Consider the following 18,238-nt stretch of genomic DNA (forward strand, 5'->3'; position numbering starts at 1 on the left):
ATCTACTTTTTCTATGGATCTTTTTTTTGTGACTAAATTAAAGTGAAATATGATAGTATTAGCTTTATCCTTTAAATGAAGTTTAATCAATGTAAAAGGAAGTTTGGATAGCTGACTTTCATATTTTGGATTGAAATAAACTTTGAAATTAAAAAACATCAGTTATTCATCCACTCAAAGCATGTAGTTGACCTAAATTTGTTGTCTTAAGTGCTGGAGTCTATGGTTTGTATTGTGTGTTGCAGGGGTTAGTCTTGGACAAAGGAACCCTACTTCTCAGAAAGATAGGATTAAATTTGTGTTTCAAAAATTATTCTGGTTAAATTGTGGAGAATTGAATGAAAGGGGCATAACTGGATGAAGGAAGAACACTGGGTAGGTATTCCACTAATCTGAGTGAGAAACACAGTATTATCCATTAATAAAGAGTGTGGACTCTGAATCCCAACTGTTTGGGTTTCAATACAGCATCTCTCATTTACTAGATGTCTGACTGGTTAAGTCACTTCGTCTTCCTACATTTTAATTTTCCTATCAGCAATTTGGAAATAATAATAGCTCCCATTTTGAGGGTTATCATGAGAAATAGGTAAGTTAATGTACCATGCCAGGCCACAGGGCAAGCACCAGGTACATAACATATGCTGTTAGTGAACTGGATGGAGTAGAGAAAGACATCAGGGGACAACCTTGGAGTACATTTAGGTATTCGAATGACCACGACTTAGTGATGGTCTGACTGCAGGGGAGGGTTTGGGAGAAGGTTCTTCACTGAAATACAAGTAACAGTAGAGAACAAGGTATTGTGGGAGTGATGGGGACTTCCCAATAAAATATTGTATTTTTCCTTCTAAGAATGATTCTAAACCAAAGCATTTTGATAATATTTTGTCTCATGTGAAGTAGACACATGCATAAATTAAATTCATGCGAAAGGTTAAAAAAGGTTAGGAGTTCTGAGCTTCATTCAGCTGCTACTTGACTCAGTCTCTGAGGGCGAGAGATGTCCTTTTTGGGTGACATGTGTCTATGCGTGATGCCAGGCCTGCTTCTATCTTCTCTCAAAGAGGTTTTGGTCAGCATGGGACTTTTCATAAGCACACCAATTGTGTAGTATAAAAGCATTATTAGCACAATAAAGCCTTTTAAAAGAATCAGCTAATGTAAGGAATGAACTCTCATGAATATATATAAATCCCAGATAATGGCAGTTAGTTCTTCTTACAATTAATGATTTTTACTTGTACTCTTGTTTTTTATAAAGCTATCCTAAAGTATGTTTACATTTACATAGGCTGTTAACTAATAATGTACATGTTTATTTTTTTCTTCCAGTTCTGAAAGTGTTAGTTGCTCAGTCATGTCCAACTCTTTGAAATCCCATGGACTGTAGGCCACTAGGCTTCTGTCCATGAAATTTTCGAAGCCAGGATACTGAAGTTTGTAGACGTCCCCTTTTCCAGGGGATCTTCCTGACTCACAGGTCAAGTCTGGGTCTCCTGCTTTGCAGGCAGGTTCTTTACCATCTGAGCCACCAAGGAAGCCCTGTTTTATGGAGATGTAATTGACATACAGCACTGTATGAGTTTAAGGCAGACAGCATAATGATTTGACTTACGTATATCATGAAATGATGACCACAGTAAGTTTGGTGAACATTCATAATATCACATAGATACAAAATAAAAGAAAAATGTAAAAATTTTGAGATGAGAGCTATTAAGGTTTACTCTCTTAACAACTTTCATATATAACATTCTGCAGTGTTAATTACATTTACTATGTCTTATATTACATCCTTGGGCTTTCCTCGTGGCTCAGATGGTGAAGAATGTACCTGCCAATGCACATGGAACAGGTTCGATCCCTAGCCAGAAATATTCCCTGGCAAAGGGAATGACTAACCACTCCAGTGTTCTTGCCTGGAAAATACCATGGACAGAGAAACCTGGTGGGCTACAGTCCATGGGGTCACAAAGAGTCAGGCATGACTGAGCGACAAACACTTTCACTTCACTTCACTTCATATTACATCCCTAATACTTCTTTATCTTATAACAGTAATTTCATACATTTGACTCCTTTCATCCAATTGTCCCTTTCCCCACTCCTCAGCTCTGGCGACCACAAACAGAATATTTTTTTTTTATGAGTTTGTTTGTGTTTCATGTATAATTGACCTACAGTGCTATGTTACTGCCTGGTGCACAACATAATTCCTTATTTCTGTATATTACAAAATAATCACCATGATAAGTCCATCTGTCACCATACAAAGTACTATTGACTATATTCCTCACAATGTACATTTCATCCCTATGACTCATTTATCTTGCAACTGGAATTTGTACCACTTGATTCCCTTCACATATTTCACTCATCCATACCCCTTATCCCCACCCCACTGGTGATCATCTCTTTATTCTCTGTATCTGTTTCTGTTTTGTTATATTTACATAATTGTTTTGTCTTTTAGATTCCACATATAAATGAAGTCATACAGTATTTGCTTATTTCACTTAGCACAATATGCTTTAGGTCTATCCATGATTTTCTTCTTTTTTTTTTATAGCTGAGTAATATTTCCTTATATATATACACACCACATCTTCTTTACCTACTTATATGTTGATGGTCACTTATGTTGCTTCCATGTCTTGGCTATTATGAATAACACTGCTGTGAACATTATAGGGGTGCATTACTTTAGAAAAGTACCCAGAAGTAGAATTGCTTGATGGTAGTTCTACTTTTAATTTTTTGAGGAATCACTGTAATGTTTTACATAGTTGCTGTACAAATTTACCTTCTACTAACACTGTGCAAGGATTTGCCTTTCTCCATATATTGCCAGCACTTGTTATTTGTTGTGTTTTGATGATGCCCACTTTAATGGGTGTGAGGTGATGTCTCATTGTGGGGTTTGATTTACATTTCCCTAATACTCTTGCCTGGAAAATCCCATGGACGGAGGAGCCTGGTGGGCTACAGTCCATGGGGTCGCTAAGAGTCGGACACGACTGAGTGACTTCACTTTCACCTTTCACTTTCATTCATTGGAGAAGGAAATGGCAACCCACTCCAGTGTTCTTGCCTGGAGAATCCCAAGCACAGGGGAGCCTGGTGGGCTGCTGTCTATGGGGTCACATAGAGTCAGACACGACTAAAGTGACTTAGCAGCAGCAGTGGCAGCAATATTAATGATGTTGAACATCTTTTCATGTGTCTGTTGGCCATCTGTATGTATTCTTGGGAAAAATATCTACTCAGGTCGTCTGCCACTTTTTAATTGGGTTGTTTTCATTTTTTGTTGAGCTATATGAGTTATTTGTATATGCTGGATATTAACCCCTAATCAGATATATGATTTGCAAATTATCCTCTCCCATTCAGTAGGCTGCCTTTTTAGATTTGTTGATAGTTTCTTTCACTGTGCAAAAACTTTTAAGTTTGATATAGTCCCATAACCAGAATTATTTTTTAATGCTTTATAAATCTTTGTATTTCTCAAATAGAGTAAGTCTTCATAAATTTGATGAATTATCAGCTCTCTCTCTGTTTTAATTTGTTGATTCTTTTGTATATTATATAAAATGACATTAGCTTCAAGCAAATGCATGTGATTGTATGCCAATTTCAATGACTTATCTTTCTATTTCCCCTGTTCTTCTAGTCTGCTCCCAGTTTTCAAGAGGAGTCTATGCTATTTTTGGATTTTATGACAAGAAGTCAGTAAACACCATCACATCATTTTGTGGCACGCTCCATGTGTCCTTCATCACTCCCAGCTTCCCAACAGATGGCACCCATCCATTTGTCATTCAGATGCGACCGGACCTCAAAGGAGCCCTCCTCAGCTTGATTGAGTACTACCAGTGGGACAAGTTTGCCTACCTCTACGACAGTGACAGAGGTAAGCGACAATGCCTCTCTCTTTTTGTAATGGGTCAAGTTCAATGCCCACACATCATATCCATACTTACACATGATATCGAGCTGTGTGAGTATATTCCAAGGGTGTGTGCATGCTTAGTCACTTCAGTAGTATCTGACTCTTTGTTACCCTATGGGCTATAGCCTGCCAGTTTCCTCTGTCCATGGGATTCTACAGGCAAGAATACTGGAGTGGGTTGCCACACCCTCCTCCAGGGGATCTTCCCGATCCAGGGATCGAACTTCTGCCTTCTCCATTGCAGGCAGATTGTTTACTGCTGAGCCACCGGGGAAGCCATAGTCCAAGGGTAACTTGGCTTAACTATGCTCTGAAAATGAAATGCAATTTGAACTAGGAAGCATATTTAGAATAAAATAAACAAAAACGTTGTGGATGTACAATTTATAGAGATAGATTGTGTTCACATAATGCCTGTATGTTCTGTTGTAATGTGAACAGCCCTTTCTGATATCAGCAGCTCAGACCTTAAGAGGACTATATTTCCAGTCTAAGGTGAGTGAAGTGACTCCCTGGAAACTAGTGTAAGTAAGATCTGAGTAAATATGCAAATAAGAACATCTAAAAAATGTATAAGTATTACATATTGCCCCATGAAAAAGTTTGAACAGGCAAGGATGGTTGTTATTAACCTTGCTTTGTAATGAGATTCCTAAATCTTAGAGACATTGAAAGACTTTTTCATGATTCATTCATGTGTGGTTCAGCTGAACTCAAGTCTTTTGATACCACAGCTTTGTCACAAGTCTCTGTGGTTACTTATGAGGAGATGGTTTGGATTAGCATGCCAATTAGAGTCTAGGGCTCATTATGCTAGTTTTTATTTTGGGGGTGAGAGTACTTGCTTTGTGTTTCCCACATCATTTATCCTGAAGTTTGGTATTAGCAGACCTGATTAACCTTACATGTCATAGAATTCTAGGTATTGCTAACCATTCCTGGGTCTGTGATTCAGCTTCAATGGGCCTGTGTACTTCCTAAAATAGTATGAACGCTTTGTGTACATGGTCATAGGTGATTTTTCTCAAAAGAGTATCCACCACCAAACTCGGAAGTATTGAGGACCACCATTGCCAAAATACCAGCCTGTCCAGGGAGCAGCGTGCTTTAAGGGTTCAGGGGAAAGCCAGAAGCTTATTCCTACCAGGAGAAGGCACCTTGCTTTCCTGCAAAGACAGCGGAGCCGGGAGCCAGGCACCAGCCCTTCTCCAGGATCAGTTTGCAGACGTTGACTGCAGCAACCAGAGCCTAGTGTCAGGTTCTCTGTCGTGGTCTCCAGTCCTGAGAGTAAGAACACTCTGTGGGAAAGTCAGTCATCACTATACAAACTGAGCAAGTTTCTTCCTGCTTTGAGAAGGGAGAGCTTTGCTCTACCCTTGGGGAGTGAAAAACTGGAACACAGAACTGTTTAGAGTAAATACAGATTCCAGTGTGCTGGGTTGCTCTGAAGTATCCTTCTTTTTCATGGGATAAAGGGCTTAGCATCTTGCCCTCTGCTGACTCTTCACTCTTGACCCCTCTTCTAGGATTTCTACCATCTAAATGACTTTTATTTCTAGCCACTCTTCTGTGTCCTTGTCAAGTCTCCAGGCCCATGTGCTCATCCTTCATCCTTCCATTTCTGTACTTGTTTCTCTTCAATCCATTTTCCATAAAGGAGCCAGAAACTTTGAATGCTTTTATTAATTTCTTTAAATTTAGTCATTGCTTTATATTGGGGTACAGTTGATTTACAACACTGTGTTAGTTTCAGGTGTACAGCAAAGTTCAGTTATATGTATACAAATATCCACTCTTTCAGACTTTTTTCCCACATAGAATGTTACAGGATATTGAATCGAGGTCCCTGTGCTACACAGTAGGTCCTTGTTGTTTATCTATTCTATATGTCCTAGTGTGTGGATATTAATCCCAAGCGTCTAATTTATATATCTCAGTCTGTTTACCCTTTGGTAATCATAAGTTTGTTTTCTATGTCTGTGAGTCTGGTTCTGCTTTGTAAACAAGTTCATTTGTGTCATTTTTTTTAGATTCCACATATAAGTGATATCATATGATATTTGTCTGACTTATTTCACTTAATATGACAATCTCTAGGTCCATCCATGTTGCTGCAAATGGCATTATTTAATTTTTTGATGACTGAATATATTTCATTGTATATATATATATATATGTGTATATATATATATATATATATATATATATACACCACATCTTTATCCATTTTTCTATAGATGGACATTTAGGTGGTTTTCATATCATGGCTATCGTAAATAGTGCTGCAATGAACATCAGGGTCCATCTTTTTGAATTATGGTTTTCCCTGAATATTTGCCCAGGAGTGGCTTCTCAGCTGGCTCAGTGGTAAAGAACCCACCTGCCAATGCAGGAGACATAAGAAACGTGGGTTCAATCCCTGGATTTGGGAAGATCCCCTGGAGTAGGAAATGGCAACACACTTCAGTATTGTTGCCTGGAAAATTCCACAAGGATCCTGGTGGGTTACTGTCCGTGGGGTTGCAAATAGTCTGACACAACTAACGACTGAGCACAACACATGCCCAGGAGTGGGATTGTTGGATCATATCGTAGCTCTATTTTTTGACTGTTTTATGTGCTTTTCTGGCCACATTGCTGAATATACTCCAATAACTCTTCATTATAATGAAGATAAAGTTAAAAATTACTAACATGACTTTAGGGTCTTATTAGTATTTGGTTCCTGCCTATTTATACTATGGTCTTGCTCATCTACCAAGCTAAACCCATTTCACTAACATTCTTTCACTTTCTCAGATGTACCAAACTCTTTCACCTCAAATCTCTGCACATTCTCGTAAAAATTCTGCTTAGGTCTCAGGTTATATAACATTCCCACAGAGATGCATTTAATATTGTTATCTTCTCTCAAAGTAACCTCTTTTTTTCCTATAGTACTTATCACAATATATAATTAATATTGATGTTCATTCTTTCACCCAAGAATTAAGCTTCTAGTCTGTTCTAGGAACTGTTTAATCATACAGATTTTAATCTCTTTGTTTAAGATCTGGCTATATGCACAGGAAGCCAATGCCCTGGCAGTAACCACTACACTTAACTGTACATACAGTGCTTAAGATAATGCTGGAACAGAGTTGATAATCAATAAATGGGGTTAATAAATGAATGCGTTTAACATCTGTGTGTTTTGAGATGATATTAGAACCTGAATCCTTCTTGCTAAATCAAAGAATCAGAGATGAATTCTCCTTTTTGATGAGGTGGAAGGTGGCATTTTATCTTTAGGGACACACTTCACCCTCTCTACGGCGCCCTCTAGTTGACACTGAACTTTTGAGATAATTCAAGGAGGCAACAGCTGATATAAATAGAAAAAGAGAAACTCCAGTATTTGAAGAGAGAAGAAAGACAAGCTCTGGGAAATAAAGGATCAGATGATGAGGATAGACTTATGTACTTGTGAAAAGAACCTGAGACATTTAAATGATTTTATTAACACTTTAGAAATATTAAATGAAATTGAAATGAGATAATCTCCAATCATTAAATTATACAAATTGATTTGAGTTCAACTGCAGCCATAGAGAGGTCACCATTAGAGTGATATTATTAAGTAGTTGTATATTAAAGTCAAAATTGACTTTGTGGATACATTTTCAAGTTATTTTCAAATGGATACTTATGTTTTAATGTGGAGTATTACACTGGCCTTTTATCTGAATCTGTTTTCAGAGATAAATGTGTAAGACTCAAAATACTGGCAAAAGACTTGTCCTTCATGTAATGTTTTACTTGTCTTATAGAAATGGGATGCTCTCTGATTTTTCCTTGTTAATGACAACTGTTATAACTTTGCTGTTGTATCACATTTTAAAATGTTTATTCATACATTTATTTCATGGTATGTTCCCTCGCCCCACCAGTTGTAGACAAAGGAAGACGAAGATGCATCCTGATCTTTGTGCAGATCTTTGACTATTTCAGGTTTACTTGTGATTGGGGTGCCATGTGACCCCTTAGAACTGCTGGAATCTTCTCTTATCCAAGCTATGTGGCAGTAGCCTGGAACTCCCTGTTACCCGAGCATCCTTCCTAAAGCTCCAGAAAGATTAGCTAGATGGATCTTCAACATATTTGAGCTGTAGGGTATTGGGGTTATCTATATTAATGCATTCAATGTAGGTTTTTCTTTGGATACATATATATTAAATATGAACCAGAACGTGCTCAAAATGTGGTTTTTATTTATTGGGTTAGTGTTGATAAAATAAGGTAATACATTGCTGTAGACAGTAGGTAAAACCAGAACTAATGATTTATAACTTGGTTTTACTTTTGAACCATACTGTTTTTCCCTGAAAGAAAGGCACATGGATTCCAGTTCTAAAAAGGCACTATGCATAGAATAAAAATGCTTCCAAATTATAAATTTCTTTTACCATGTTCCTGAGAAAGTCAGAGAGGGAAATATATGTTAATCTAATCTGGTCTAGGCATGCTGCTTTGATTTAGTGACCATAAATATTAATTTCTGTGCCTGAAAGATGAATAAGGGCAGTGAATTTTAAATGCAACAAAGAAAATATTTTTAAGAAAAAAGACATGGTCTGAATGAAATAGAACTATTTGCAGTAGTCATTTTTAATTCCACCCATAAATGTGAAAACTCAGATATTTAAGGGGCTTCCTAGGTGTCACGACTGGTAAAGAATCCGGTTGCCAATGCAGGAGACATATGAGACATAGGTTCGAACCCTGGGTTGGGAAGATCCCCTGGAGAAGGAAACGGTAACCCACTTCAGTCTTCTTTCCTGGAGAATCCCGTTGACAGAGGAACCTGGCAGGCTACAGTCCATAGGGTCTCACAGAATTGGACACAACTGAAGTGACTCAGCATGCACGCAAGACATTTAGACTTCACTTGTTCAGGGGCTGTAGGTTTTTCTATAACTTTGTCACAGTATTATGAACACTAGCTCAAGATGAGACTGTTAACTGCTTCTAGTAACACTTGGAGAGAATATTTAGGGAGATTGTCAGCTTATGAATAGGTTATACAGCTATAACTAATCCAGCAACAGTTAAGCACATGAAGAAATAATACAGTAAAGAAATAAGTAACAGTACTTTAGCCATTCTTTTTTCTGTCCAGAAATCTGAGCATTTAGTAGAGTATAGAACTTTATTTTAGAGTTCTATAATATTCTTGAGGTTTTTCAGAATATATTTTAAGTACATTTATTAGCTAGAAAAGTTAATTTTCCAGATTTTTTTTTCTATTTGTAGATGAACAATTGTGTATCTCAAATTTTCTTTGTCCTAAGCAATGAAATAATTAGAAATAAAGCCAGGATTTATATATCCTGATTTAGTGGTACAAATGCTGGTCGAATAACCAGCTACTAAAAGTTTTAAACAAACCAATATTTATATAGAATTCCCATTGTTCATACAAGTTTATATTCTGAATTAAGGGATGAATGTATTTATAAAGATACTTTTAGGCTAGTTTGTGTGGAAGGGAAAGAGGTAATAGTTCCTCCCCTAATAGACTATGTTACCAAGACACTAAATGCATTAATTTGTGTTTTGTATGAATAATTTGGTTTCACCATATTATTTGTGATATGCATAGTCAGTGATTTAAAATTTTTTTTTAAATTATCTATTAATTTTATATAACCAAACATAATACTAAACTCTTAGTTTTAGGAAAAGGGCAGACTACATTGAGAAAATACTTGAGTCAGTTCAATTCAGTTCACTTCACTTCAGTCACAGTCGTGTCCGACTCTTTGCAACCCCATGAATTGCAGGCCTCCTGGTCCATCACCAACTCCCGGAGTTCACCCAGACTCACGTCCATCGAGTCAGTGATGCCATCCAGCCATCTCATCCTCTGTCGTCCCCTTCTCCTCCTGCCCCGAGTCCTTCCCAGCATCAGAGTCTTTTCCAATGAGTCAACTCTTCACATGAGGTGGCCAAAGTACTGGAGTTTCAGCTTTAGCATCAGTCCTTCCAAAGAACACCCAGGACTGATCTCCTTTAGAATGGACTGGTTGGATCTCCTTGCAGTCCAAGGGACTCTCAAGAGTCTTCTTCAACACCACAGTTCAAAAGCATCAATTCTTCGGCACTCAGCTTTCTTCACAGTCCAACTCTCACATCCATACATGACCACAGGAAAAACCATAGCCTTGACTAGACAGACCTTTGTTGGCAAAGTAATGTCTCTGCTTTTGAATGTGCTATCTAGGTTGGTCATAACTTTCCTTCCAAGGAGTAAGTGTCTTTTAATTTCATGGCTGCAGTCACCATGTGCAGTGATTTTGGAGCCCAAGAAAATAAAGTCTGACACTGTTTCCACTGTTTCCCCATCTATTTGCCATGAAGTGATCGGACCAGATGCCATGATCTTCATTTTCTGAATGTTGAGCTTTAAGCCAACTTTTTCACTCTCCACTTTCACTTTCATCAAGAGGCTTTTGAGTTCCTCTTCACTTTGTGCCATAAGGGTGGTGTCATCGGCATGTCTGAGGTTATTGATGTTTCTCCAGGCAATCTTGATTCCAACTTGTGCTTCTTCCAGCCCAGTGTTTCTCATGATGTACTCTGCATAGAAGTTAAATAAGCAGGGTGACAATATACAGCCTTGACGTACTCCTTTTCCTATTTGGAACCAGTCTGTTGTTCCGTATCCAGTTCTAACTGTTGCTTCCTGACCTGCATATAGGTTTCTCAAGAGGCAGAACCACTAGACCATTCAGGTATGACCTAAATCATATCCCTTATGATTACACAGTGGAAGTGAAAAATAGATTTAAGGGACTAGATCTGATAGATAGGGTGCCTGATGAGAATCAGTTACTATTACTCAAAAAACAACTCTGAAATATGGATTAATAAGGCTGGGACATCAGCCTTTCAAAATATGGGACAGATCAGCCCACAGTTCGTGAATTATTTCTGTCTGTTCTTAGGAGATGATTGAATATTCTTCCATGTCTTCTGATGAAACTAAATTCATTTCTGATGTTGTACCATCTGGGCAGTTTAGCATCAATAAATGGATATATTTTGGGGGGTTTTAGAGGTTACAGAATATTAATCCTGAGAGTTTTAATAACAGAATCTGCACAACTGTGTTATTTTTGATACATTAAATGGATGAGTTTGATTCAGCCATTTCTTTAAATGCATCTTTATTGATTTTATATATCATCTCCATATTTTGGACAAGGTGATCTGACAGTAAATATTAGGTTTAGAATATTGGCATTTACATTTAAAATGTCTTGTTATATATGTTGGTTGATAGGTGTGCGGGCATGTTTAGTTGCTGTTATGTGCATCTCTTTGCAACCCTTCAGACTGTAGCCTACCAGGCTCCATTGCCCATGGGATTCTCCAGGCAAGAATACTGGAGTGGGTTGACATTTCCTCTTCCAAGGGATCTTCCTGGCCCAGGGATTGAAACCACATCTCTTGTGTCTCTTGCATTGGCTGGGGCTTCTTTTCCACTGAGCCACCAGGGAAGCCTCATGGTGGATAAGACAGAATATTAAGAATATCACCACTTGAAATTATAATTTAGTATGTGGTAAACTTCATAATAAATGAAAACAACATGAAGTAATTTATTGCCTAGAAGAAAGGAAGCTCATGTATAAGTGCTATATGACAATCTATAACATAGATCACCACCCATATGATTATTTAAGGTGTGCAAAAAGAGAATTTTTATCTGTGCATGTATATAATAGCTTCAAATACTAAGTATAAAAAGGCAAAATAATGTATGTAAAGAGAGGTCGTGGGTTATGTGGGTTTCATATTTTTCTTTTTGGAGTATAGTTGTTTTACAATGTTGTGTCAGTTTATGCTGTGCAGCAAAGTGAATCAGCTTTACAGTCACATACATTCCCTCTTCTTTTGGGTTTCCTTCCCATTTAGGTCATCACAGAGGCTGTCAAACAGAGTGAAGTAAGTCAGAAAGAGGAAAACAAATACTGTATATTAATGCCTGTGGAATCTATAAAAATGGTATAGATGATCTTACTTGCAAAGCAGAAATAGAGACATAGATGTAGAGAACAAACATATTTATACTAAGGGAAAAAAGAGGGATATGAAATGAATAGGGAGACTGGGATTGACACATATACACTATTGATATTATGTATAAAATAGATAACTGAAGGCAACCTACTGTATAGTACAGGGAACTTACTCAGTGCTCTGTGGTGACCTGAATGGGAAGAAAGTCCAAAAGGAAAGAAATATACGTATGTGTGGGTTTCCCTGGTGGCTCGAAGGTAAAGAACCAGCCTGAGATGCAGGAGACGCAAGTTTGATCCATGGGTCTAGAAGATCCCCTGGAGGAGGGCAGGGCAAGCCACTCTAGTATTCTTGCCTGGAGAATTCAATGGACTGAGGACCCTGGTGTGCTACAGTCCATGGGGTCGCTAAGAGTCGGACACGACTGAGCGACTTCACTTTCACTTTTCACTTTCACGCATTGGAGAAGGAAATGGCAACCCACTCCAGTGTTCTTGCCTGGAGAATCCCAGGTACAGCGGAGCCTGGTGGGCTGCCATCTATGGGGTTGCACAGAGTTGGACACGACTGAAGTGACTTAGCAGCAGTAGCAGCAGCAGAGGAGCCTAGAGAGCTACAGTCCATAGGGTCACAAAGAGTCAGACAGTATTGGAGTGACTTAGTGCATACACATGCATATGTTATGTAAAACTGATATGTAGTTTTTAAAGAGGTGACAAAGCAGAGTCACATCATGATTGGAATGTGAAAAGGTAGGACCTTGACAGTGGAAAAAGTTTAGAAAATTAGCTTTTTTTCCCCTACTAGAAAAGAAAACTGAATAACTTAATAACTATTTTCAAGCACATTAATAGCTATCGAATTGATTCTGATGAACAATGGTGGTACTGTCCTCACTGATGATGAAAATCAAGAAAAGGACTTGAATCCTGGAAGGATTGTGTCTCTTGTGCTTCCTGCATTGGCAGGTGATTCTTTACTACTGTGCCATCTGGGAAACCTGGCTATTTATTTACAGTGAATGGAAATCATAGGTGATCCCTGAATTTTTCAAAAGAAATCTTCATTAATATATTTTTTACAATGGCATGTAGTCCCTGTTTAAATTATCCCTTGAGAAAATCTTGTTTAATTTTGTTTTTATTGTTGTTACAAGACCAAATGGAGGAAACTGAGTTTGTTGTTTTGCCGCAAAACTCCACATAATTCATTTTAAGTTTAATTTATGATCCTACTTTTCAATTTGAAAAAATGGAAGTAAATTATTTTTAATTTTCATTAAGAAATATTTTAAATAACAATAAGGACAGAATAATATGGAGACCCTCCAGGACGCTTAAGCCAACTTTATTAATGACTGATAAGAGGAATGTCATTTTATCTCTGTCCTTCTGCCTCTCACCATTATTTTCAAGCAGATACTTCACATCCTGTTATTTCATCTGTAAATATTTCAGTTTGTACTTTGAAAGAATAATTCTCTTGGTTTAAATATAACCACAGTATTATCATCATATATAGGCAAGTTAACATTAATTTGTTTCTAACATCATCTGCTTTTTTCACAGTTTGAATCAGGATAAAAATGAGCCCCATATATCCAGTTGGTTAACATATATCTTAAGCCTTTGTAAGGTGATATAGTTTCCCCACAGTCTGTCAGTCAGTTCAGTCGCTCAGTCATGTCCCACTCTTTGTGACCCCATGAACTACAGCATGACAGCCTTCCCTGTCCTTCACTGTCTCCAGGTGCTTGCTCAAACGCATGTCAGTTGAGTTGGTGATGCCAGCTCATTCTCTGTCGTCCCTTCTCCTCCTGCTTTCAATTATTCCCAGCATCAGGGTCTTACAATGAGCCAGTTTTTCACATGAGGTGGCCAAAGCATTGGAGCTTCAGCTTCAGCATCAGTCCTTCCAATGAATATTCAGGACTGATTTCCTTTAGGATTGACTGGTGTGATCTTGCAGTCCAAGGGGTTTTCAAGAGTCTTCTTCAACACCACAGTTTCAAAAGCATCAATTCTTCAGTGCTCAGCTTTCTTTATGTCCAAATCTCACATCTATGCATGACTACTGGAACAATCATAGCTTTGACTATACTTACCTCTGTCAGAAAACTAATGTCTCTGCTTTTTAATATGCTGTCTAGCTTTGCCATAGCTTTTCTTCCAAGAAGCAAGTGTGTTTTAGTTTCATGGTTGCAGTCACCATCTGCAGTGATTTTGGAGCCCAAGAAAATAAAGTCTCTCACTGTTTCCATTGAAACCCCCATCTATTTGCCATGAAGTGATGGGACAGGATGCCATGACCTTAGTTTTTTGAATGTTGAGTTTTAAGGCAGCACTTTCACTCTCCTCTTTCACTTTCATCAAAAGTCTCTTTAGTTTCTCTTTGCTTTCTGCCATAGTGTGGTGTCATCTGCATATCTGAGGTTATTGATATTTCTCCCAGCAATCTTGATTCCAGCTTGTGCTTCATCTAGCCTGGCATTTTGTATAATGTGCTTGCATATAAGTTAAATATGCAGGGTGGCAATATACAGCCTTGGCATACTCTTTTCCCAGTTTGGAACCCAGTCCATTGTCCCATGTCTGGTTCTAATTTTTGTTTCTTGACCTGCATATGGGTATCTCAGGAGACAGGTAAGATCTGATATTTACATCTGTTGAAGAATTTTCCACAGTTTGTTGTGATCCACACAATCAAAGCTTTAGAGTAGTCAATGAAGCGTGAATGTGAAAGTTGCTCAGTCCTGTCTGTCTCTTTGCAACCCCATGGACTATACAATCCATGGAATTCTCTAAGACAGAATACCAGAGTGAGTAGCCTTTCCCTTCTCCAGGGGATCTTCCCAACCCAGGAATCGAACCCAGGTTTCCCACATTGTAGGTAGATTCTTTACCAGCTGAGGCACAAGGGAAGCCCAAGAATACTGGAGTGGATAGCCTATCCCTTCTCTAGCGGATCTTCCCCTCCCAGGAATTGAACCAAGATCTCCTTTTTTGCAGGCAGATTCTTTACCAACTGAGCTATCAGAGAAGCCCCAGTGAAGCAGAAGTAGATGTTTTTCTGTAGTTCTGTTGTTTTTTCCATGATCCAGTGGATATTGGCAATTTGATCTCTGGTTTCTCTTCCTTTTCTAAATCCAGCTTGAGCATCTGGAAGTTCCCAGTTCATGTACTGTTGAAGCCTAGCTTGCAGAATTTTGAGCATTACTTTGCTAGTGTGTGAGATGACTGCAATTTTATGGTAGTTTACACATTCTTTGGCATTGCCTGTCTTTGGAATTGGAATGAAAACTGACCTTTTCCAGTCCTGTGGCCACTGCTGAATTTTCCAAATTTGCTGGCATATTGCAAAATATGTGTGCAGCACTTTCACAGCATCATCTTTTAGGATTTGAAATAGCTCAGCTGCAATTCCATCACCTCCACTAGCTTTGTTCATAGTTATGCTTCCTAAGGCCCACTTGACTTTGCACTCTAGAATGTCTGGTTCTAGGTGAGTGAACACACCAGCGTGATTATCTGGGTCATTAAGATCCTTTTTGTATAGTTTTTCTGTGTATTCTTCCCCTCTCTTCTTAGTATCTTCTGCTTCTTTTAGGTCCATAATGTTTCTGTCCTTTATTGTCCCCATCTTTGCATGAAATGTTCCCTTGGTATCTCTAATTTTCTTGAAAAGATTCCCACAGTCTTGAATTTGATGATTGCACCACTGTGGCATTTAACACATTGCCTTTATTCTTAATAAATGGATAATTAGATCTAGATGCTTGTTGAGGTTCACATTAGCTTCTTTGGCGTGAATACTGCATAGGTGATATTGAGTATCCCCATTTGAAAGGTAACTTCTGGCCATCTTCTCTCTCTTTTTGTGTTTTTAGCATTAGTTAACCATTGTTGTCTTGATTCATTAATTCACTTGGTGTTGCAAGATTGGTTATAATTCTGAATCTGTATTATTTCATCATTTATTAGCTGGAGTTTTTTCCAAAAAGAAAAACCCCCCTTAATTATCACCCTGAGTAGAGTTCATATAGGAAAGGCAGGAAAAAAGCTTGTTTATTTTCCTTTATTGACCAGTTTTCAAAATAATTACTTGGCTTCTTTCAAAAAGCCATCAAATGGCATCTCTCAAAGGAAATAACATGTTTTTATTAACTGTCATTGCTAATTTATGGATTTAAAAATGTATATATTTAAGTATTTTGTAGATATTATTCTTACTGATGTTCACATTGCCTCATCTTTATTTAAAGTGATTCTTCTCAAATTGGTTTCTGAGTCTTTGACCCAGTGCTGGTAGTTTTGCAGAGTTTCCTTGCTTTATGGTGTAACAAGATGTTCTAGATCCTTCTTAAATATCCTTGGCCAGTATAGAATCAGTAAAAACTTTAACAATATTTTCCAGGATCAGGTAATTTTCAACAAGATTGTTTTGTTGTGGTAAATAGATTTACATAAAGTTCAGTACATGAATAAAGCTTTTAGTCATGTGATTAAATTGGGTAAGTCCCACATTCTATGGATAAAAGAGGATCAATAGTCTTGTCTGTCTGGAATAAGGAAGATGATGTGAGGAGACCTGAATTCTTTTTGGAGCCTTGATTTTTATTGTTCATTAAGCTCTTTGTAGAAGTGCTGAATTTGTGTTGGCTATGAAGAGTTGAAGTAACATGAAAGACACATTTATATACTGGTTTTACAAATGTTAAATGGCAGAATTAACTTTAAGAAAGACATTCCCAAAGTGTTCCTCCTCCAAATTCTACATATGAGGTAATGTGTGAACAAGTAAAAAATAAAAATACATTTTCTAAGTTGTATGATGCTATAAGCGGTTACTATTAGCAGAGTGGTCTCACCTTTGGGAAGTTGAGTAAATATAACTTATATGTGTGAGAAAGCTGGCTGCCCATCTGCTTAAGAGGTGAACATGTAATTTCTGCATCATTAGTCCCAATAACACACACACAAAATGATATAACAGAAGGCTGAGGAAGAAAATAATAACTGCTAACTGGAAAATGATAGGAAGAAATAGAGCCTCAGAGATGACTGGCTTTTAGGGTCACAGAGACCCACATAGATTAATCTCACTGAAAACAGACTCAGACTCTTCAGGATAATAATGTGAAATAGAGTGCCATAGATAAACAAATATTACTTTTGTGTACAAGAAAGAATGGAATGTCTTTTTATTTTGTTAAAGCCAGAGATAGAGACTTCCCCATTCCCAGTGGTCAAGACTTCACCTTCCAATGCAGGGAATGTGGGTTAAATATGTGGTCAGGGAGCTAAGACTACACATGCCTTGAAGCCAAAAAAAAAAAAAAAAAAACCAGAATATAAACAACAGAAGCAATATTGTAACTAATTAAATAAAGACTTTAGAAATGATCCACATTAAAAAAAAAAAAAAAAAACTTAAAGCAAAAACAAGTAACCCAACAACAACAACAGTGAAACAGAGAGAGGGAATTCCCAGGCAGTCCTGTGGTTGGGACTGTGTGCTTTTACAGACTGCCCAGGGTGCAGGTTCAAACCCTCTTAGGAGAACTAAGATCTCACATGCTGCTCAGTTTGGCCAAAACAAGACAAAACAAAACCCCAAAGTATTAAAAAAAAAAAAAATCACACTTTGGTACTATTCAGAGGAAGACAGTTGGGAAAAGGGGGCTGAAAGAAAGGGGTGTGGTTTTTCTTCAAGCTATGACTCTTTTCATCAAAACAATGGCAGTTAGAGGAAAGAGCTGTTGATGTAAAGTGGAAATAAGTGGATGTTGATAAGGATTTTAGCTGTAGCTTTTTAGAGGTGTCAGTATCCCCTTAATTGCACAAAAATATCAACCTTCAAAATATATTTGCTGTCAGTTTCCCAGCGCGGTTCTGCGTTTTTCCAGCCTCCTCATCAGGCCCCACGTCTCTCTGCCTTCCTAGGCTTGTCCACCCTGCAGGCCGTGCTGGATTCTGCCGCCGAGAAGAAGTGGCAAGTGACTGCCATCAATGTGGGGAACATTAACAACGACAAGAAAGATGAGACCTACCGCTCCCTCTTCCAGGATCTGGAGCTAAAAAAGGAGCGGCGTGTCATCCTGGACTGTGAGCGGGACAAAGTCAACGACATCGTAGACCAGGTTGGCTCCTCTGTTTCCTAAGGCACCAAATTTAGAGGCTGCGTGCAGTGTCAGCGTTTGCAGAGTGTGTGTGTGAGATGCTG

The 18,238-nt window shown here is 38.0% G+C and overlaps 1 protein-coding gene across 4 annotated transcripts in view; it reads left to right on the forward strand.

The window, feature by feature from the left end:
- The window catches only part of GRIA2 (glutamate ionotropic receptor AMPA type subunit 2), a 186,326-nt gene that overhangs the window by 88,729 nt on the left and 79,359 nt on the right, over positions 1-18,238 (forward strand). For all 4 annotated transcript variants that reach the window (XM_027567218.1, XM_027567221.1, XM_027567220.1 and 1 more), the window contains exons 3-4: positions 3,674-3,913; positions 17,959-18,155. In XM_027567218.1, coding sequence (XP_027423019.1) covers positions 3,674-3,913; positions 17,959-18,155 — 437 coding nt within the window. The remainder of the gene's footprint in view (positions 1-3,673; positions 3,914-17,958; positions 18,156-18,238) is intronic.

This window comes from Bos indicus x Bos taurus, chromosome 17 (assembly GCF_003369695.1).
Source record: "Bos indicus x Bos taurus breed Angus x Brahman F1 hybrid chromosome 17, Bos_hybrid_MaternalHap_v2.0, whole genome shotgun sequence".
Taxonomy (NCBI): domain Eukaryota; kingdom Metazoa; phylum Chordata; class Mammalia; order Artiodactyla; family Bovidae; genus Bos; species Bos indicus x Bos taurus.